This window comes from Scleropages formosus, chromosome 22, assembly GCF_900964775.1.
Source record: "Scleropages formosus chromosome 22, fSclFor1.1, whole genome shotgun sequence".
Taxonomy (NCBI): Eukaryota; Metazoa; Chordata; class Actinopteri; order Osteoglossiformes; family Osteoglossidae; genus Scleropages; species Scleropages formosus.
In genome coordinates, this window is record NC_041827.1 from 16,326,350 (window position 1) to 16,350,149 (window position 23,800).

General features: G+C 41.6%; 1 protein-coding gene across 1 annotated transcript; it reads left to right on the plus strand.

Annotated features, from left to right (window-relative positions):
* The first annotated feature begins 58 nt into the window (after positions 1–58).
* Positions 59–9,890, plus strand: rbpjl (recombination signal binding protein for immunoglobulin kappa J region-like). The gene is made up of 11 exons (XM_018744509.2): positions 59–169; positions 2,740–2,877; positions 3,308–3,378; positions 3,806–3,909; positions 4,077–4,251; positions 4,551–4,688; positions 5,530–5,642; positions 7,685–7,825; positions 8,398–8,553; positions 8,833–8,936; positions 9,616–9,890. Exons 1-11 carry the CDS (start codon positions 69–71, stop codon positions 9,887–9,889), a joined length of 1,515 nt encoding a protein of 504 aa, XP_018600025.2. The 5' UTR covers positions 59–68; the 3' UTR covers position 9,890.
* The last annotated feature ends 13,910 nt before the right edge of the window (positions 9,891–23,800 follow it).

Here is a 23,800-nt window from a genome sequence, read left to right on the forward strand (position 1 = left end):
ACGCCGTAAATAGAAGTAGTAAATCTCGAGGAAGAGCCGAGGGGAGAATGTGAAGAGTGAGGGAAAGAATGAGGAATGAGGGGAAACCCGGCCGGAGGACGTTACTTAGTTATTCGGCCAGTAGAAAGTACTGTTGCTCCGGGCTCGTGCCCTGCCATGGAGTCACTGAGTGAGTACCCCAAAGCTCGGGCAGGTACTGTGTTGAACACGGGACGCCGGGGGGGGGCAGAAGTCCACACCCCCACCCCTTTGAAATACGAGTGCGCGGAATCTAATCACTGGATGGGAAACTAGTCGACTGCCTCCTCAGGCTGTTAAAAATCCTTCTAATTCCGTGTATTTTTGAAAGTGCCACGAAGTTTGAAACACAAACTTTTAACAGGCGTACTTTAAATGTTTTAATAAATGTGTTCTGTTCCGCAATTAAATAAATACATGATGGGGGGGAACGATTGATCTTCTCAAAGTTTCGTGGTTCTGTTTTTTTAATTACACGTTATTGAATTATTTTGGTAAAGAACTGGTTTTCAAGTAATGCTCTTGTCTTGGTACGAAGAGCGGAACAGGCGCTGCCGCGCGCTACCGCGCGCTACCGCGCGCCCCCGTGCTGGAAGGAAGGGCGATCGGGCGCGCGCCTGACCGTCGCCGAAATCACGTATCATCGATCATTCGCCCGTTCCGTTGCGCTGTGGAGCCGGGCTGCGTGTGTGTAACTGCAAGCAGATTAAAATTCAGCCAAAAAAACGTGAATGTTCTTAACACCATTTTCAAAAACTCACTTTGAACACACATACCTAGAATAAAGACATTCTTCAGACACAATTTAATTGCGCAATTGTTTTAACTTAAGCGCTACTGTCTAATGTACTGATCATCCTGTTCATTACATTTATTCATTCAGCAGACGCTTTTCTCCAAAGTGACCTACATCTCATTACACACACATTTACACTTGCTTGTCCTGAGCGGGGTCATGGTGGGCTGGGGCCTAGCCTGGCAGTGCAGGGCGCGGAAGCGGACACAGCCCGGACAGGATGCCAGTCTGTCACAAGGTACCCCAAGCAGGGCTCGAACCCCAAGGTACCCCAGAGCAGGACCCGGCCAAACCTGGCTAAACCTGCTGCACCACCACACCCCCCATAATTGTTTTATTATTTCAAATTTATTATTGCTTATGCGTTGGAGAAAATAATTTTAACATATTATATTATACTATAGTATATAGTATAGTAACAGCGGGGCACGGTGGCGCAGTGGGTTTGGCCTGTGCCTGCTCTCTGGCGGGTCTGGGGTTCAAGTCCTGTTTGGGGTGCCCTGCGACAGACTGGCATCCCATCCTAGGTGTGTCCCCTTCCCCTCCAGCCCTACGCCCTGTATTGCCGGGTTAGGCTCCGCCTCATCGCGACCCACTTGAGACAAGCGGTTTCAGTCAATGTGGGTGAGTATAGTAACAGTAGTACTATATCCACAGCATGCATACTCATAAGTAAAGGTTTGTGTTTGTCCCCCAAATCTGGTTTTATGAGTTAAATGTTGGCTTGTACCGTAATGTATGTCTCAGTATGATTACAGCAATGCTCTGCTGCATTCCAGTTTTCAGCTGTACTGTAGAGGAACAATGAGAATCTTTTTGTTTATGAAAAACCGGCTGTCTTGCAGGAGGCCAACATTTCTGCAATGGAAGCAAATAAATTCAAAACCATTTGAAAGCTCATGTTTGGAATTGCGTAAAAACACATTTGGCATTTCACCCTTTGGCATAATGCTGGGTGATCTGGTGTAGCTGTACATGTCACAACGCTCAGAAGGGGAGGTATAGTAACCACATTTGTTCCACTGAGTGTCTTCAGTCATTCCCCTCAAAGCAAAAGCCATTTCATTTATTCTGCTGTATGTTTCATATGGTTTGCTTTTATACCTTCTTTGCGAATCTCAGCCCTGTGATCACATGGTTTATGATTTACAGTGGAACAGCGAGTAGCACTGCTGTCTCACAGCACCTGGGTGGTGCGGCAGGCCTTGGGTTCGATTCCTACTTAGTCTGTGTGGAGTTTGCATGTTATCCCCGTGTTTGTGTGGTTCCCCCCACAGTTCAAAGACATGCTGTTCAGGTTCACCCATAGTGTGTGAGTGACAGAGAGAGTGTGTTTCACTGATGTATGGATGAGTGACCCATTGTAAGTAGTGTACAGTACATTCTAAGTAACCTTGGTGAATAAGGTGTGTGAGCTGACTACACAGAGCTCATTGGAAGTTGCTTTGGAGAAAAGCATCTGCTAAATTAATAAATGTTTATGTCAGCGGTTAGAGGTGGCAGCTAAAAATCTTTATATGTCACATATGGTATAAGGATGATGTAACATTTTTTTCAGGCGGTGTTTGGATAAATTGTACAAAATCATTTATTCATATTAATGTTAAACAAATATGGAAAACTCAGTGCAGTAAGCGGGGGCACGGCAGTGCAGCGGCCTTGGCCAGGGCCTGCTCTGTGGTGGGCTTGGGGTTCGAGTCCCACTTGGGGTGCCTTGCAGCGGAGTGGTGAACCGTCCGAACATATGTCCCCTCCCTCCTCCAGCCCTGCGTTGCTTGACCCCGCTCGGGACAAGCGGCTGTAGCCATTGTGTGTGTGTGTGTGCAATAAGTGGATGTTCTCAGTACAAAATGTAACATCTAAAACACATGGATGTTATAATGCGTAATGTGCTCATTCTGTCTCTGCTGCCTTTACTGCTGAAGTAAACCAGACCAGAGTTTATCACAGCAGCCTGTGTTGACCCAAGATTCGGTGCAGCAGTACCTTCAGTTCCGCCCAGACCAGTCCGTTCTCATCTTACACGCCAAGGTGGCACAAAAATCATACGGCAACGAGAAACGGTAAGATCACCACTCCCAAGTCAGGCTCTTTCTGCATCGTGTTCAAGGCTGTTTATATTGACCTGTGTTTTGCGTGGGGCTCAGCACCGCTACATATTGAAGTCTATCAGTTCGGTGCTCTTTTCTGTAGAGCATTTGTTTCAATCACATTTTTGTAGTGCTTTGTCACAGAGTTTCTAGATGGAAAAATTGCATAACTAATTGCAAATGTTATGAAAACTGAACATTATTAGTAATATTATGTAACAAATTCCTTTTTTTTACACACACGATAAGTCTTCTTAAGCGGTTGGCATTTGAATGACCAGCTTGTGTATTTTCCATCCATATTTTTATATTCATCCTGGTCACGGTTGCGGAGGTACGCAATCCTAATCCATCGCAGAGTAGCCAGTGTGTATTTTATTAGAGAAAAATCTTGTTTCTTCAGATTCTTCTGTCCTCCACCATGTGTGTACCTCAGTGGGTCAGGATGGAAACTCAAACAAGAGCATTTAAAAGGTGGGATTCACACAGCAGAGCATAAAGTACCAGTGAGCAGCATGAGAAGTTACTACCTATCAAGATATTGCTTTTTAACCTACAGTTCAGCAGAAAAACATTGGCTCATTCTTGCTGATGCTTATTTAGTTATGAGTAGCTTCGGTGTGTAGTTCTGTATTACCTTTGTGTATAATTTTTCTGCACCACATTGACTTTTTTGTTTGCTGTTCTATACACCTGTCAGGTGGACATACACGGATACGCTGTAGTTTAAGTTCTTTTGGGGGGAAAGGTGCTCCCACATAAAGAATTTTTAAAATAAATTTATGATTCAGTGAGAAATAACACAAGAACTGCTGCTGAGTTATACAACTGTAATGCTTTGATAATGAGACCTTATGAAAAATAAGATCTTTCTATATTAATTGTACAGCCAGCGGTATAGGAGACTTTGGCTGTCGGCTGTGTGGGTACATGGGGCTAGATAACACTGGATCTGCACAGATGGACGCCTTTAAGCTGACCTTTGAAGAACAGCCTGATACAAAGGTACAAAGACAAAAATCCACCTCCGTGGCTTCTTCATCCACCAGTCACTTTGAACACCATGTCTGATTAATACATTTATAGAATCAAGTGCAGGAATGAATGTTTTGATAAGTAAAATAAATACCAAAAAAAAAAAACTCTAGATATGATTGCAATTTCTCTTCCAGAAGTTTGCCTGTGCCAAGGCGCTATACATTTCAGATGCAGACAAGAGGAAGCACTTCCGTCTGGTCTTGAAACTGCTCTTCAGCAGTGGGCAGGAAGTTGGTTCCTTCTATAGCAAGCTGATCAAAGTGATTTCCAAGCCATCACAGAAGAAACAGTCTATGAAAAATGCTGACCGTGAGTAGAGGGTGTTGGATTGAGACTAGTTGCATCGCTGAGCCCAGGTGGAATCCACTTTCATCCTCCTGGAAACAGGGCTACCTTGGTGGTCCAATAGCCCTGCTGGAAGCCACCTAGATATGTTTCCTCCAAAAGAAATAGCTGGATGATTGTTGACTTTGCCAGTGCTCAGATGTAGAGTTCATCACATTAGCTTGGTTGTGGATGAGTGCAATATGTAGCCATAATGTGAGAAGCATGTGATTTTATTGCACAATTTGTCCACTTTAACCATGTCCGTGTTCATGTCCTTGCAGTGTGTATTTCATCAGGATCAAAAGTATCGCTGTTTAACCGGCTGCGCTCCCAGACTGTTAGCACTCGCTACTTGGCTGTGGAAGGCGGGGCCTTTGTAGCCAGCGCTAGGCAGTGGTCAGCTTTCACTGTCACTCTTGGTATGAATCGCTGTCTTTAGTAACCTGCTTTCCCGATTCTGCGGTTCTCAACTCCAGCATATTCAGGTAGTTATGTTAATTACACACACACACATTTTCAGAACCGCTTGTCCCAGACAGGGTTGCAGGGAACTGGAGCCTACCCGGTAACACTGGGCGTAAGGCCAGAGGGGGAGGGAACACACCCAGGACGGGACTCCAGTCCGTCGCAAGGCACCCCAAGCGGGACTCAAACCCCAGACCCACCGGAGAGCAGGACTGCAGTCCAACCCACTGCGCCACCGCACCCCCTACCGTTATGTTAATTAGTGGAGAGGAAAGAATCTGCCTTGTTTTTTTAGGTCTTCACATAGTTCTATATCCAATGTGTTCATCAAAGAACTTTTCTAGAACCCTTCTCTGATAAATATTTATGCACTTTTATTTTTAGATTAGGGGGCGCAGGGGTGCAGCGGGTTTGGCCGGGTCCTGCTCTCTGGCGGGTCTGGGGTTCGAGTCCTGCTTGGGGTGCCTTGCGATGGACTGGTGTCCCGTCCTGGGTGTGTCCCCTCCCCCTTCAGCCTTACGCCCTGTGTTGCCGGGTTAGGCTCTTGCTCGCTGCGACCCTGCTTGGGACAAACGGTTTCAGTCAATGTGTGTGTATCTTTAGATTTTGCAACATTTAATTTATTTGTGTTTATGGCATTTTTTAAATGAGCTTTGATTTTTTTTTCAGTGATTTCAATTAATGTATAAACTGCAGATGTGTAAATAGAGTAGAAAGGTTTAACAGTGTTTTACAGTTTGTACTGTATGATGGTTTTAATGGCCCCAAGTGTTCCTTCTTTTGTGTGATGAACAGTTGATGGACATCAGACAGACCATGGCGAGTACTCCCTGCGGGAAGGGTACATCTGCTATGGCTGTGTTGTCCAGCTGGTCTGCACTGTCACTGGAGTGGCACTGCCTCCTATGGTAAATGCGCTGTTCTCCTGAACTAAACCATAGAGAATTACATTTACCCTCTCTAGTCCTGAAGTAATTCTGAAATGTCCATCAAATACATATAGCAATTCATAAATAATGCAATTTTATGTGGATTTTTAAAGAGCTTCATCACTTTCCCAACAATTATCAAAATTATTTAACACTGATTTGCAGAATTCAAATTCAATACAAATGATACAGAAGAAAAATTGTGTCAGTCATTTCCATTCATTTCCATTCTGTTTGTCCTGATGAGGGTAACCAGCATCAACAGAAACCAGCTAGGGCATTTTTACAATATTCGTGAATCACCGCATCAGACTCCTCTCAATCTGGAGGAGTAAAGACTCTCCTTCAAGACTTTTCCAGTTCACCAGACTCTTCACCCTGTTACTGAGAACGAGCCCAGCAATCCTGTGGAGAAACCTTATTTTGACCTCTTGTGTCCACAGTTTTATTCTTGCGGTCATTACCCAAAGCTCATGGCCATAGGTGAGAATGGGGACATACAATGAGCAGAAAGGGTTCCAAGACTTGTCCAAAGACTCAGGTTCCGATTCACCACCACAGATTGGTACAATGCCTGCAGGACTGTGCCTGCACAGATCTGTCTTTCAGTCTCCCACTCCCTTCTTCCATTGCTCTTGAACAAGACCCCAAGATACTTGAACTGTACTACAAGCTGTAGATCCCCCTTCTCCTGGACAGAGCGAGTCACTCTTTTCTGAATTTGACCTCGGACCCCACCAATGTACCATCATGGCATGATGGAATGTTGGTGGGCTTGTGTGTCCCAATGAACTTCAGAGGAACCTTCAGACATTGGGTGCTCCTAGTACACTGTCCCTTAGAACAGGTCTGGTGGGATCTAGATGAAAAATGGTCCACAAAGACCCAGTTGAGTACACAAAAGAAAACTAAGGATATTCTGCCCAGATTAGCATTACCAGAACCTGTCCCTGAAGCCAGGCCTGGGGTGGCATTCACCAGCAAGTACTTTATGGTTAGGTGACCCATATAAACTTGGACTTACCCAACTCAAAATGGCAATGTGGAACCATCTTGTGGGTTCACCACCTGCAGGGCCAAGGGTGGGGGTTGGCTGCAAAGCCGGCCAAGTGGCAAACATGAGTGGTATGGACCTGGACAGACTAGTTTAATATTTATAAACACTCCATCTCGTTTTCCCTCCATTCCATCTGTTGAAGCTCACTGTTCACAAACATCCATATCGAAATTATACAGCATATGAACACACTATAGTACTACTCATGCTCACTCACTTGCTTTCATTAATGGCTTGTCCAGCTCAGGCTGCAGAACAGAGTAGTATTAATATACTGTAATTTTTTGAAAAGAAGTTTTCAAAAATAAATTACTGTATTTCTCCATTTTAATTCCTTATTGATAAATTGTGACTTTATACACAGAACATATTACAGTCTGATATTTTACAAAGGATATTCATGGAAATTGTACAGTGTAAAGTGCTGACTCTGCACTTTAGCAACATGCTTACTAAACAGTTGTGGGTGTTTTCGGGAAAAGTGTGTGTTCACAGAATGCCTATACATGTTGTTTTAGTTTAAGTAACTGCTGACCGGCTTGTTTCACAGGGCGGCTGTATATTTTCACGTTTCAAACTGGACATGGTTCCAGCCACGTTTCCTCTGTTTACTTATGCGTCAGCCAGATTCACCACAGTTTGGAGGAAGAAGAGGCCTTTGTTGGCCCCCCCCCAGCACTGTGGTGTGCTGTCTCTGCGGCCGACAGTATGTGGGTTGAGCAATGCTGTGGCCAGTTCACTCCGTGCTGAGAGATGTGTGTGCGACTCCAAAGTGCCAACAGGCTGTATTAATGTACCGCATAGGAGGTCTCCCATGGAAGACCTATAACACTGAATTAAAGATACACTTTGTGGATATTCGGTGCTCTCTGACAAAAGGATTAAGCTCTCAAATTGGAAACATGACAGGTTTGCTTGACCAGCTTACATCAGACTGTGATTTTTATTGTTGCTGTCATTACAGGTGATTCGAAAGGTGAACAAGCAACACGCAATTCTGGATGTGGACGAGCCAGTATCCCAGCTTCATAAATGTGCGTTCCAGTTTAAGGACAGCAACAAAATGTACCTGTGTCTCTCCAGTGACAAAATAATACAGTTTCAGGTTAATATCATTCATTTATCAAGAATTAAGTGATTGCTGTTGCCCCTGGGTCAGTGGGTAATGTAGCAGTTAAAGACATGGCTTGCAAATTGAATCCTACTTCTGCTGTCGTACCTTTGGTCATGGTAGATACATCAGGTAAATAAATAACACATATATAGTATATCAATAAGTACAGGATAAGATGGCTAATTTTGATTTGATTAAATATGTATTTTAAATAGGGGGTGTGGTGGCACAGTGGGTTGAACCGGGTCCTGCTCTCCAGTGGCCCTGGGGTTCAAATCCCGCTTGGGGTGCTTTGTGACGGACTGGCGTCCCGTCCTGGCTGTGTCCCCTCCCCCTCCGGCCTTACGCCCTGTGTTGCCGGGTTAGGCTACGGTTCCCCGCGACCCCGTCTGGGACAAGCGGTTCAGAAAATGTGTGTGTGTGTGCGTTTTAAATAAATGTTAAGAAATATTGAGTCCTTTTATGCCTCTAAATTAGCAGAATTTTTTCACATTAAAATCTGTGGATTACACAGCCTCTGCAATGTGTTACCATTTTAATGCCACACCTGGTACTACTGTCAGGCGTCTCCCTGTCCAAAAGAGCCGAGCAGAGAGCTTCTGAACGACGGATCGTGCTGGACCATCATTGGCACCGAGACCGTGGAGTACACCTTCAGCGACAGCCATGCCTCTCTCCAGGGCTCAGTCACCCCCATCCCTGTAATTAGCACTCTGGAGGTAAGACCATCCTAAACTCATCAGTGGGTCATGAAAAAGAGGGCAGGAGGCACCTGAGGGTAGCAGAAGCATTGCTAAAAGTATAGTTTTGTGGCATTGAGAAATTGCTGCAGTAAAACTTCCAGCTGTATAATTGCATGCAGTTGTAAGCTGCTTTGGATGAAAGCACTAACTACCCTTCAACATTATGTGCTTACAACGAATAGCTCTGAGCGAATGTGTCTTGTTGCTTCATGTCTGCTGCGCCAATTGACATAAAAACTGTTTTTATGTTGAAAGCTAAATGGAGGTGGACATGTGGCCATGCTGGAGATACAAGGGGAGAATTTTAGCCCCCATCTGAAGGTCTGGTTTGGAAATGTAGAGGCAGAAACCATGTTCAGGTGAGGGGGCTGTGGGAATGAACCACTGAAAAATATTATACAAAAGAGGCTTTTTAACTGCAGAGCTGCAAGCAGTTCAGATGCTTGAGTGGGTGGACTTACAATTTTTTTTTTTCCATGCATCAACCATAATTACAAATGAAATCTGATAACAGTAAATATTTAGTAAAAATTAAGAAAAGAAAAATCAAGTACTAATAAATTGTTAGTATTATATACTATTTGTTCTGTATTGTATTTCTTTTCTTTTGTATTTTGCAGTACTATATATTCTGTATTTGTATGTTGCATCACTCCTGGGGTGTTGCAGAAGCTGAATTTTGTTGTACTTGTATAATGACAATAGAAGAGAAGTGAACTGAAGAAAAGCTAGAAAAGAAAAGTTCTTATTAGGTGATGCAGAGCTGAAAAGCACAATGCAGATTACAACACCCTGTTAAAAATGTGGGAATTCTTCAGACATCCCCAACTGTAGGAGCACTATTAAAGGTGAATGGCTGCACTACTTTTCCCATAACAAGGCAGTCAACAAGTCCTACTGCCATTGATTTAGAATGGGGTGTGAACTAGCCCTGCATCCCATATATCAAGCCATGACCACATTTACGTGAAAAGAAACATGCAAAACATCTGCTATGTAAAATAATAATAAATTTCTCTGTGTGTTGCTGTATTGCAGGACGCCCAAATCTATGCTGTGTGTTGTGCCAGATGTGTCTGTGTTCAGCGGGGAGTGGAGGTGGCTAAGATGCCCGATCACCGTCCCCCTGTCACTGATTCGCTCAGACGGCCTTATCTACCGCAGCACCTTCACCTTCACCTACACTCCGGAGCATAGTCCCCCCTCTCAGCCCAAGGCTGCTCTGCAACGTCCTGCTGATTCTGACAGTCTCATAGATTCCATCCACCAGGAGTTCACACGCACCAACTTCCATCTCTTTATGCAGAGCTAGACCAACGATACAGCAACATTGTGGCAAACTAGCAGACTGTAAATTCAATTTTTAAAAAGGAATAGCATCATCCTTTTGCTTTATTATTATTATTATTATTATTATTGCATTTGGTCTTAATTGCAAATAAAAGTAAAATTGTTAAATAGCGTTGCTAAGGTATTACAACAACAAAAAAAATTAAGGTACAAGTCCAACCCAATAACTAATAATAAAAAATTATTAATTCACATTGCCTGTGTTTATCTGCCATAATTCATTGACTTTTTTAACCATTTTATTAACCGTGCCCATCACCCAGGCACTGTAAAGAACCGGCGCTACACATTGCACCGGTGCTGCTGTTACGGCCATCACTAGCACATACTTTTTCAAAGAGAAGAGTTTTAAAGATATAAGTGGCACAGAAATAAAAAAACAAGAGGTCCTGAAAAGCTGAACTGGTAGATGTTGCAGAAGACAGCGACTCAAGAAAATGATCAAACACTCCCGGCCTGATTCCAGTTGCTGAATTACAGTGTCAAAAAACAAGTCTTCATTTCTACATAGACCTTACATATTTCACAGTACTTTTTACAATCAGAATTTTTATTGAAAGTATGGATATTTGGTTCTCTAAATTGTTATAATCATGCACATATGGACATGTCCTGAGCAGATTAAAAAATAAATTAAATACATCTATATAAACATGTTTCTCTCCTGATGCTTTGATTTTCTGTAACAATGATTCTTTTATGTAATTTCAGTTTTGGTACGAAGGCTAATCTGAACAGCAAGACATTAGAAAATGTATCAGGATTATTAGTGTCACAAAAAATGGTAGATTATAAAGATTCTTAAAATAATTTTACATGGCTTTCAAAACATCATGGAAAAATATTATCTGATTCTGTATGCCATAAAAAATTAAACTGGAAAATATGCTTGGCAACAGTTTTGTCTTCTTCAAGGCACTTTTAGTGAGAATACTTCTATAGTTAGAAGGCTGCCTTTTTCAGATTTAATTAAGGATTTTTTTGGATTCCTTGCGCTGTTATATTATCTTTGGGGTTATTAAAGGAGAGAAAGTGGAGGGTAACAAAAGGGATTTGGATAAGTCTCAGCTCTCTGACCTTAGAAGACTCGGTGTGGTACAACAGTGTTACTGAGCAATGAGCCTCAAAGCTACAGCAGATATTTATCAGTTGGCCTAGGAAGCTCACCATGTCTGCAAACAAGAACAAAGTGTCTATTGTGCTGCTGACTAGTCCCTCGATGTGTGCTGAGCTCTAAAGGCACAAAGCTGGCAAAATTTGTTTCGTTAGATGGTTTCTAAGAGTGCCCACAGCCTCTGTGACCTTCTGGGGTTCTGAACTTCTTGGTGGTGCTCTTGTCAACAAGAAACTATTGAAGAAACCACTTAGAAGAAACAAAAGAATGACTGTTCTGTGCCAAATAATGGCTGTAATCACACTTATCATTGTCTTTCACTCATAAGTGAAATAAATATTATTGATAAGCTTGTGTGATGTACCATGTTGTTTTGTATAGGGGTGGCACAGCACCTCAGTGGTGCGAGAGGATGTGGGTTCGATTCCCCGGTCAGTCTGTGTGGAATTTGAATGTTCTCCCCGTGTCTATGTGGGTTTCCTCTGGGTGCTCTGGTTTCCTCCCACAGTCCAAAGTTCAGGTTCACCCATAGTGTGTGAGTGACAAAGAGTGTGTGTGTTCCACTGATGTGTGGATCAGTGACCCAGTGTAAATGTAAGTTACCTTGGTGAATAAGGTGTGTGGGCTGGTAACACTACACAGAGTTCATTGGAAGTTGCTTTGGAGAAAAGCGTCTGAAAAATAAATAAATGTAAATGTATACCATAAGAAGTGGGGGGTGCGGTGGTGCAGTGGGTTGGACCGGGTCCTGCTCTCGGGTTGGTCTAGGGTTCGAGTCCCGCTTGGGGTGCCTTGCGGCAGACTGGCGTCCCATCCTGGGTGTGTCCCCTCCCCCTACGGCCTTACGCCCTGTGTTGCCGGGCAGGCTCTGGTTCCCCGCGACCCCGTATGGGACAAGTGGTTCAGAAAGTGTGTGTGTGTGTGTGTGTGTGTGTGTGTGTGTGTGTGTGTGTGTGTATGTATACCATAAGAACATTTTGCCAGTGTTGATGTAATCAGTAAATCTGGAAACATCCAGGTAGCTGGAAACAAAATGAGAAGCCACTCATCTGCCCAGACTGCTTGTGGAATGAATCAGCCTCAGCGATAAAATGCTGATCAAAAAATATTTTGGCTCCAAAGATTCCCAAGACTTGCTATAAATGACGTTGTTTGTTTTCTGGTGTTGACTGCGAAATGAAAGCTGCGAACTTTTCTTCGAAACGCTGTCCATCCCTAAAGACAACAGTGTATTGTAAGTGTCTCTTTGAAAAGTTATCATCAATCTGGGGTTTCTTCATGCTGTGGGGGGACAGTGAGACCCACTGTCTGCCCCTGTTAGCGTGTCATCACCTCTGCTCCTGGTGACTCTGTGTTGAGACCCCATGTGCTCTGTTTGCGGAATAAAGGATGCTCTGTCTGCAAAGTCATGTCTGTCAGCCTGGCTTTGTTCTAGCATTTCATCACCTTCATATGAACCCTGAAAAATGTAGTCTAGTTGACTGCTGGACAATTGACCACCAATATTGAAGGCCATGTGCAGAAGGAGCTGTATAAAAGGAGTTGTTTCACAGAAACCCCGAGGGGAGAGTCTGGGAAAAAATTCCAAATATGTAAGTCACTGCTCCTATGAGCAAGAGTCAAGTAGACCAGATTTTTACTGTTAGTTGTGCTTGGCAGGACTTTAAAGTGATATGAACAAATGACCTAAACAACAGTCACATTAACCCCTTTTCTGGGGACTCGACCTTTTGAAGCTGTGTGAATTTTGCAGTTGACATTAGCCTTTCACTTGTACATGAAAAACTTCACTAAACATCAGAGGGCAACATGAAGAATAAAGTGACTCTACTTATCAGATGGGAGGAGCACAGGGGTGTGGTGACACAATGATGTAGTGGGTTTGGGTGGGTCCCGCTCTCTGGTAGGTCTGGGGTTCGAGTCCTGTTTGGGGTGCCTTGCGACACGCTGGTGTCCCGTCCTGGGTGTGTCCCCTCCCCCTCCAGCCTTGAGCCCCATGTTGCCGGGTTAGGCTCCAGTTTGCCGTGACCCCCTTGCGGCAAGCAGTTTCAGACTGTGTATGTGTCGTTATCAGATGAGCAGAAGTCTTTGAAAGACCTTGAGAGTGCTCTCATTCCCCATGAATCAGCTATGCAGAATTTGAGAATTTCTCTGTTTATATGTATCAGAAAGAACAACTAGTCATTTAGTCTGGCAACTTTATTAAGTACAGCTGGTGAGTCCCGGGTTGAGACTTTCTTTTACCTCGAGAACAGCATGACTTCGGTAACATATTAGTGACAACATTCTACAGGGCTCTTGGTCCATGCTGCCTTGACAGCCCTGCAGAGTTTCTGAAAACGTCTCGGTGGCACATTTTTTTGGCTGATAAAATTTTCCATCTCATTCCAAAGATGCTCTATTGGTTTGAACATAGGTACTCTGCAAGCAGCTGGAGTAACGGTACTCTCATGTTTGGAAGTATCAGGCTACACTGGCCATTAGCCTATTGTGTACCAGAAAACATTCCCCACACTGTTATACCATTACAGAATCACCAGGCTCTGCTGTCAACACCAGCCTGGATGGGTACATGGATTCATTCTTTCTACACCAATTTCTGATTTCACCTGCACAGCAGTGACAAAAACTGGGATTTGACAGACCAGGCAATGATTTTCTACCTGTCTAGTTTCAGTGACCATCAGTGAACTAGAACCTCATTTTTTTGTTCTGATCTCATAGGAGGTGAACCCAGTGTGGTCTTCTGCTGCTATAACCCATCCACTTCAAGGTCTGATGAGCTTGGTATTGCATACCACAGTTGCATCTGTGACCTTCCTGTTACCTTTAACTAGTCTGGCTATTCTAATCTGACCTTTCTCATTCTCCTCTGACCTCTCAAGAAGTGCCACTGGTTGGATTTTTTTTTAAATTCCTTGCACTATTTTCCGTAAACTCTTGACCCTATAGTGTTCGCAAACATACATTCAAACAGTGACTGGACCTCTTCACCCTGTTTGCTTGCTTTATATGTAGGAAACTATTGTCTTTTCTTTGCATTTATTTCATTAGTCTTGAATCAAAGTAACTGAATACTTGGGAAGCTTTTGACCAAGTTCTTTTTCCTTTTACTCAAGTACATTTTTGTACAAGTACTTTATCTCAGTTTTTTTTTAAGTAATAGTACTTTTTTGACTGCTCTAACAACCTCCAAGGCTTTATGGGGTAAAGCTCAATTCAAAATCCTGACCTCTGCTGGTTAGAGGGATGAGCAGGGAGGGATATAAACTGTATGAAGGGTTGTGTTAGATTCATGCGATTGTGATGGTGAATCCCACTTCTTTGGAGCCAGACAATGAGGACATGGGGACTAGGGTTCAAGAGATTTCTTGTACATCTTCCCAGGTGTTATTCGTCCAGTCTGAATGATACAAGTGTCACATTACAGCCACAGTTCGATATTTATATTATTCTCTCTCTTAGACCCAAAGCTTAGCTCCTGGAGTCAGTCTCCCCCAGTTCTGAAAAAACAAGTTACCCCCCCCCCCCCCAACTCCATCATATACTTTTACAAAAGTGCCTCTCTCCATGGCACACAGTGCTCCTCATAACTTCCAGCACATTTAAAGTACACATATGTTGTGATGTCCCGCGATGCATCATCAGTGATATAACCCATGGTCACTGGGTCCTTCGGGTCTTTCAATACCAAACACTCTTCCCCTAGCAACAAAATCAGGCTTGATCAGACCACAGCCTGTCTCCAGCTAGTGTTAACCTTGAAACCACAACATGTTTGATGTTCCATGCTGCACCTCCATCTGAGTGTTTTTTTTACAGCAGTTTTTTTTTTTTTTTTTATACATCAGTCCAAAGATATGGTGTTATGTTGAAAAGTTGACTGCATATTGCCCTCAGTGTTTGTTTAAGCTCTTTGTGACGAGCTGGCATCCTCTCCAGCACTAGGCTTCTTCAGTTTCTTCAGTTTGAATCTACAGTTTGGATCTGTTATCAGCCTTAATAGTCAGTGGCACTGAACTCCGTAAGTGAAAATAATTCCAGCATTTGCCAGTCGAGTGCTAAGCATTTTGCAGTCACTGAATAGGTCTTTACAAGCTTTGCTGTTCCATTCCTCTATAGCTCACCTCTCCAGCAGAAATTCCAGTGGGAAACTCTTTCCTTTCAGGAAGTGGGTCCCCTTTCAGTGTCAATATACCTCCCAGCTCCCTTACTCTTTTTACACAGTCACACAATTTCTCAAGCACACACACACACATTAGTCATAGATTCAGTCAGCATTGGGCCTCTCAGGAGGTAGCTGTGTGAAGGGTACGAAAGTCATATCTTATCCTCCTCTAGGTGTTCAGAAGCAGCTGTGTTGGCTGTCTTGGTACTGTGTACCCAGTGGATTGAAGTAACACATACTTTATTTCATTGGTCATTTCGACCAGCATAGTTCTGACCATAGTATAAACACCTGGATTAGGAAACAAAGATAAACAATACGTTAGACATACTCTCAATAATTTCTTTTATACGGTCATATTTTTGGTAATTTTAGAGCACTGGTGGCACTGCAGGGCTTCTAATGGCACTTGTAGTAATTGTTTCAGAGTGCTGGGTTTTGTTTATGCCAAGGAGAATCATCAGCTCCTCTGTGATAAATCAGAAAGATCAGCTGAAGCTACAAGTCACATTAGATTCATGCAAGCATGTTACAGTATCATTATGATGCTACCAGTTATTCCATAAGAACGGTATGTGAATCACAGGATCTGTTATGGTGGGAACATTTTATCTTCTATTCATAAGCTACAAATCACGATGCCCTTTCTGTATGTGAGTGGAACAATGATTCCGCAGTAACCAGAACATCAGGTACTGCTGTAAAGCCAGAGCGAATGAGAGGTCAATTAGATCATTCATGGTCTCGCCACAAATGGTGCTATGTTTTGCCCAAAAACAAAAGATCTGAGAGTTTCAAGGCTCTTTCAGAGATCTGGCAAAAATGGGAATGAGACATGACACTATGGACGCCAGTCCAGATGAGGTCTGCTTTCTATGGCTGCTGGCCAGAGGAGAAGAGCAGGACAGAGGAAAAACTGACCGCATCCTTCAAAAACAGCCGAACCTCTGAATTAAATTCTTTTCATATATTTCATAAAATGCAAATTAAACACTGCTACACATAATTACCGAGGCAGTTAATTAGAAGCAATTGTAATTAATTGCAATGCAGATAAAATGTATAATTCCATATATCAGCAAATCAGGCCATATAGATTTTTATCTGCATCCTATTTATTCACATATTTACCAATACAGTAAAAGCACATAAAATTTGGATTGCAAAGTATACTATGTCTTCATGAATTTAATCTGTATTTAATTTATTCTTCTCATTAAGGTCTAAATTGTGCTTTGTGTTCACAACATCGCGGTGGGTTAGTTCCAGGAAAGAAAAGTGAGCTTATTTTTGGGGTGGAATAGGGTTACCAAGCCTGAGAATCCTTTACAGTGTAGCACACTTTTGCAAGAAGATTAAATTCCTTCGTGTTGTCAGGCAGCCAATCAAAAGCATATCTTCTTCCTACAATAATATCAATTATTAACAACGCCCAGTGTGGTGGAAACATGGCGATCCAAATATCCAAATATAATTTTAGGTTTCGGAATTTTCAAGCAAAATTATACTATTTCAAGAAATAAAACTGAAAATGTACAGAAATTGGCATGAAAAAGCGATAGTGATTTAAAAATCGTTGTGAGTGTTGCTGTTACATGTCCCATTGTACCATGATACAAGATTGCATACTGTTAGACAGCTGTGAGGTATGGAAAGAGTTTAAAGTAAAATATTGCTTTGCACGAGTCTCATATACATTTCATGTGTAGGTTTACAGTCCCACATATTTCCTTGGTTTTGAAGGAGTAGAATAAAGGGTTAGACTTGGGAACACAATTTCTTTCACGCAAGAAATTCCCCTGGAGGGTCCTGTGTGACACACCAAGCTTTCAGGTCTGAGGGATCAGTGTGTTTGCAGGTGACAGCAACGCCTGTGTTTCCATGCCGATGCCACCGCACAGTTGTAGGTTTGATGACTGTTCTGGAAACTTGGTACTCACAGCTCAGCTATCGCCTAACCACACAAATTACGTGAATGCATTCTTTCTGGCCGATAAATGTTTTTTTTTTTGCTCCGAATCTTTTAAGTGAAAAATTATCCACGCCTTCATTATGAGGGGCCAAGAAAAACAGGGCAAACCCGAAGCTTGGTGTATGGATTTAGTGTGTCTTTCTCTGTCCTCTGTTCCCTCCACATCTGTCTGTCTCCTGTTTCTGCCAAAACCCCATTGCTGCCCTGCAGACTTTGCATGTCCTCTATAATTAAATGTTCACAAGACTTTAGTGTGAAAATCTGTTGGTCTTTGTGGCATTGGTATGTACTTATATTCCACGCAAACATGATTTCCACCACGTGTACTCCTGGCGCACAGTGTTAGTAGTGGTCTTAGGATGCCTTTTGCCCAGTGAAGAGGTACTGAACGTGCAGGGCTATGATAGGAACGCAAGAACCCATCCCAGCACTTTGCTTTTGCAAAACTACGGAAAAATTTTGTGCTCTTAATCTAAGAAAGAAGACAATTCAGCTCAAAGTATGACCATTTCAAAGTGTGATTGGTGTAAAACTATGTAATCATTATTGTCACGTTGGAACATGGCAGGATCAAGAACCTCAAGCTCAAGAACCTTTTGACATACAGAGCATTGGACATCTTACACCACTTCTCTAAGAACACAACATTGCAAATAGGAGCAAAAGCGCACAGACTGTGAACACACAAACACTAACGATTCACAATCTACATATACACAAGATCATTTTAGTATTAAAAAGTTCTTTTCAGGTCAGAAACGTTATCATTGTTCTTGCAATGCTGTAAGAAGAACATGAATACAATTTTAGGACTCCCAAAGCAAAACAGTATAAGGTTTAATAGATAGTCTGTTTCAGCAATTTACTATATATTTTTTTTTTAATTATACAATAGCACGAATAACTCTGAGATATGAACAAATATGCAAGTTTTCTGTGTGTGTACTAACCTAAATAAATTCATTTATTTATAAGCCAAGAGCATTACCTTGAGGTATACCGTATCTTATCTCGGAAGAGTTTTATACTGAAAGCTGTTTTACAGGAATAACTTTTAGAGTATAATAAATTAAATCATAATGAGTCTTAAATTTAATGTAAACACCTCACAGACAAAATTTCAATTAATAATGTTAACTTACTGCCTTACACTTTATACATTTAACCCATTTATACAGTAATTCTGATTATCCTACCTCTATACAACGGTAAACCCACTACTACTACACCGTTCAAACCCCAGAATTTAAATTGAAAACCCAGTAATGACTGGTGTTTTTTTAGATCGCTATACAGTAACTGTGAGATTAGAGATATGATATGGCTGCTTTAAATATGCGTGAGAAAATGGTCTAGAGTGAATTTGGTTTAAATATGAAATAAATGTTTTGCAGCTGAAGGGAGGTAGGAGAAAACATTTCACTGCAGGTACGGAGACACAGCAAGTAGCGCTGCTGTCTCACAGCACCTGGTTCACATCTTTTTCTGTTCCAAGTAATCCTTTGTAAAGTACTCTGTGTATAGATCTGAACACATCTTTTACACTTTTAGCCGACTGTACTTCGTTCAGCCGGACAACTTTTTCTAACACAAACCCCAACCCATGCTTTTAAATAGTTGTTCTCTGCTACACAGTTCTATTTGTGTACAAAGGGTGTTAAGCCAATTAAAGTATTCAGAAAGAAAATTTAAAAGGTCGTTATTATCTCAGATTTTTTTAAAAATTTTATAAAAATATTCATACTATGCTATTGTGAATGATAAATTAATATTCTTAAATGCACCACTGCATTCCATATTTAGTTGAAAAGGATCCTAGCGACACTGCCTTAACCTCACTTGATAGAGAGGACTTAGAGATAGTTATTACATCAGCACACATGTGATTTATTCAAAATGAATTCATTTGAATGTATGCAGTAAATAATTTGAGTGCTTAGAAATCCTGCAACCCACAAGAAGGATGGATGCAGCTGAGTTCAGTCCAATAAACCACAACATTTATAAAGCTCTGTGCTCAACACTCTTCACAAAATCCTTACAAAGAGATGTGAATCAGGTAGCCCATCTTGGCCTGAGTGTGTGACAAGTGTTGAATTACCGCATTAAAACAAGCTTAAAACTTGAATTGATAAAATATAGTGCTACCACTGACCACTTAGTCTGACTAAATTGTTGTGGCTGAGAATGTATTGGAACCAAGATGAAAACACTTACCATTTTTAGACCTGGACAAGGCTGAGATCTTTTGGTTTCTTCTTTGAACACTTGTAAGAAACGTTAATCTAATTAGACCAGTGTCTGCATGAGCAACACGAGCCATGAGGTCATGTTGTCCATAGTGAGTGTGAAGTGCACCGTGAAGATGATGATCCATGACACACATAGCAATGAATTAAGCCCCAGAACTAAATCTGAGAGCTCTGCCAGGCAATGTTCTCTTAGGGGTCATATTTTGTCAGATGAGCTTCTTGGAGCTTCAGCTTGACCACATGACTACTTTGATGTTTCCTTGCCTGGTCAAGGTTGAGATGGATGTGACTCATAAAAGCGACTCACCTGGAGCCCTCAAAGTCCAGGACATACCCAAAAGTAAGTTGATTATTTTAAATATGGTTTCCATGTGACTCTCTATCCAATTAGAAGACTAGAAGATATTGATACTACTATAAAATCACAGTACAAAGGTAAATTACAATCATTTTGGTACAACCACATACTCTTAGAGGTTCAGTAAAAGCAAAAAATCTCCTCCTAGACACTCCAAGGGAAAGGACACTAAGTGCCAGTAGGAGGAGGAAGGACACTAAGTGCCTTTTTAGCCTCAATAACTCCCAGCCATTCATCTGTAAGACAAACTTCTTGATGTGAAGGATGCAAAGTGATAATTACAGGGGCTAAGTTTGGGTGAACTTCAGTTCAGCTCACCGCTTCACTTGGTCATAAATGAAAATCCATTCTGATATGTTTACGGGCACATGTTTCACAAAAGAACTTTCCAACATTGTGATTAGATCACATCTTATTGAATAATCCACAATGTAGAGGATTCTTAACAAAAAAAAATCTTAATTTCTTCAACTTTTTAAAATTTGAAAGCGATATCAATGAGGTATCCATTTAGGGCAAAGCCATAAAGAAGCACTTTCTCCAGTGAATCAACTGCTTTGGGCATCTGCAGGATTGGGGCTGGAGACTGTTGCAAAGTCTCTGATGTGCTAAATGTGAATCTGAAAGACAGCAAAACATGGCAAATGATGATCAGAAAGTAGCCCGTTGTGTTAAAAAAAATATATATATTCTTTGTCAAAACTGTTGAAAGCAAACCTTGCAAAGCCCCATAGCAGAGGCTTCATAGTTATCTACCTAGGCAGCTTTAGCTGTGTATGATATTACAGAGAAAATCAATACGTACACTTTTTTATGTATCTCAGTAGTTAAAGGTTTGAAATTATTTTATTTACCGATTAAAATGAGGAGAATATATTTTTTGTGCCTACAGTACAGTTGTGTAGCAACTAGCTTGGGTGCCTCGCAACTCATGAGTGCTGGTGGGTTTCGCTCTGTCCCTGGTTCTTTCTAAGCAGTAAAGTAAAACATCCTCATAAGCCACAAATGGAAAACATCTGTGAGGATCATAGCTATGAGTGACAAATAAAATGACTGTGTTGCTTCTGCTGGACATCCTTTCTCTGCAGTACTGTCTGGTCTGGCCCTGGTCCATCCTCATACTACCACAGGTCCACCAGGTCCTCCAGCTGCTTCATGGTCTTGTTTGTTTATGAAGAATCAAGCAGAACATTATTCAGCTTCTACGAGGTCAAGATGTATTTTGAGAGCCTCCTTAAATATAGAAAGAGATTCAGCAGTTCTGAGTGAGAAGGGGAGGTCAGCCCTCTGTTGTGCTTTAAACCCCTACCCCCTCGCCTACCTCCTCGTGCTTCCTGCTCAGCGGAGTTCACTATCTGGTGAGTCATCCTTTATTATTGCCTTAAGGAACATGGAGAGAATTTTCTCAGTGTTCCATGGCTACTGCAGTAAGTGAGCCCTCAATCAATAAAGCATGTGTTGTTCAGCCTGGAGAGGTACCTACAGTGGGTGTCTCCACCGCCGTCAGTGTGGTGTGAAAGGAAGAACTGCAGTTTGAAAGAATGGTGTGATATTCCCTAAGACCAGCTGTAGACCGCTGTTGACCGTTTGGCCCAGTTTGGCCCATCTCTTCCACACACTCTAGGCAACTTATAGAGGCACAGGCCCCTTGTAACTGATTGTTACAGATTTAATTTCCCCTTTTCCTCTACTTTTGAATTAGAATTTAATACAACAACCAGAGTTGTGGCTAGAGCTGCTGCCTTTGGATCCAAAAGTTGTTGGTTCAAACCTCACATAATGCCATAGTACCCTTGAGCAAGCTATTTACCCTAAACTACTGCAGTAAAAAAACTATCCAGCTGTTAAATGGATAATTAGGTGTAGGTACCTTAACACTGTAAGTTGCCTTGAAGAAAAGCATCAGCTGAATGTAATACATGTAAAACCCATGTTTACACAATGTATCCTAAGCTGTTTAGCAGTAATTAAAGCCAGAGCACAGAGGCCCTTCCTATATTCATCTATAGCATCATTATATTACCCCTGAGCAACAAAGACATGAATGTAAGCTTCCAAAAAAGGACTTTTGGCACTGCCAGCCTGCCAGCCTTAACCCCGTTCCTGACAAATCGTTTCCTTTCCCTCATGTTTGATCTCACATCTGTCTCTATTTGCAGCATTTTTCACCAATGCATGTTAGATGAGCCTTCTGTTCCAAAACACCAACAGCAACTAAAATGGAAACTTCTAAGAGGCTCGCTTGTCAAACACTGCCTGATCCCCTCTGCCAGACTTGCACCCCAAAATACGCAATACAAAATACATACTACATTAATTAAATACAGCTTTGCCTATCATTTTTTAATAACAAAGCGCTGGTGAATGACAGATTATGTATATTTCACATGAATGTCATTTAATAACCAGAACCTCATCTTTCTATCATTCCAGTATAATCAGTTTATTGACTCAGTTTTTTAATATATCACTCATGTTATAACATACCCAGCAAAGTCATCAATGTGTAGAACAAAAATTCTTATTAAGATATGATACATTTATTGAATAAAAATATACTAGCAATGTAACAACAAGTAAAAGAATAGAATTTTATGCACTGAATTTTCAAATACTTAATGTCATGTCGCTTAAAACCACTTCCAACTGAGGCTATTTTAAAAGTGTATCAAAAAAGGTGAACCAGCAAAGGAAATTCCAGCATTTCTCAGTCATCCATATGAGGCAATTTGAATGTTTGCAATAAGGGAATGTTTGCAATTTTAACAGTATGATGCACAGACAGACATTCTTTGGAAAGCAAAATGAACACTTATTTTAAACAGCAGACTTTTAAAGTGACCGCACATGAAGATTTTTCATCTGGCGGTGCATAGATGGATCAGAAGTTTACCATTCTCTCTAACATCTGCTTCTCGAGTATACATATAGTAAAAGGGGGTAAAGCACAATTACCAGTAGCAGTCTGTTTTGTCTCAACAGTACTGTGTGACAGATCATGAACCATGTGCTTAACTCTTTAGTCTCACACTTCAGACTTTTTCTCCTCTTTCTAGTGATGAAAATACTCTGATTCTGACCAGTCCAGCATAGTTAGCCAGGTTTAGAAAGTTCTCTTTTTTTGTACGTGAATGGATTTCAACTCCTAGCTTTTCAGTATTTCGGATGATCATTTTGAAAAGTTTTCAAAAGTTTCATTTAAGTTCATTTTAAGGGTTACCCACAACTCTCAGTTGAGTTGTGACACTTCTCTTACCTCATGCCTAAGAAAATGTGGGTGTTTTACTGTGCAAGCTGGATATTTAAAAAAAAAATAATTAAAATGTTTAAATAATTTTCTGCAGTTTACCTAAACTCGTGTTTTTATGGCAATGAAGACACTATGCACAAAAAAGTCTTCTTAATAAAGAGGAGCACGCGCAGTACTGTTCTTTGGTTCTATAGCGCCATCTTTTGGAGAAGGGGGAGAAGAGCGCTTCGCTGAGTGCTTTTGCGCTCAGTTTACAGTAATCGAATCGTTACCTCCAGGTGCTCCGGTTTCCTCCCACGGTCCAGAGACATGATGTTCAGGCGAACTGGTGACTTTGTCACCCATAATGAGTGAGTGCGTCTCACTGATGTATGGATGAGTGACCCAGTGTAAGAAAACATCTGCTAAGTGAATAAATGTAAATGTAAATGTAAATGTTAAGTCTTGCATCTAGCAGTGTAAGTCGCCACAGTGAATAAGGTGTGTGGGCTGATAACACTACATAGAGTTCATTGGAAATCGCTTTGGAGAAAAGTGTCTGCTAAATATATAACACTCTGTAACTTGTTATACCACTCAAACACAGCACTTGCTCACGATGCTTTAACGTGATTTACATGCACATCAATGTCCTATCATTACATCAGGTGAAGACTGGAAAAAGCTATTGTGAGTCACGACAGCCTACACATTGTGTATTTGTAAACAAGAGAGTTGCTGACACGCGGAAGAAGTCACTTGAATGATTGCAGCATGAAG

What these genes read in the sequence shown, in the direction of transcription:
- rbpjl (XM_018744509.2), top strand. Translation starts at nt 69, where the DNA reads ATGAGGAATGAGGGGAAACCCGGCCGGAGGACGTTACTTAGTTATTCG. An exon ending in AAGAACAGCCTGATACAAAG is followed by an intron (nt 3,910 to 4,076) that starts GTACAAAGACAA and finishes TTTCTCTTCCAG; the next exon opens with AAGTTTGCCTGTGCCAAGGC. An exon ending in ACAAAATAATACAGTTTCAG is followed by an intron (nt 7,826 to 8,397) that starts GTTAATATCATT and finishes TACTACTGTCAG; the next exon opens with GCGTCTCCCTGTCCAAAAGA.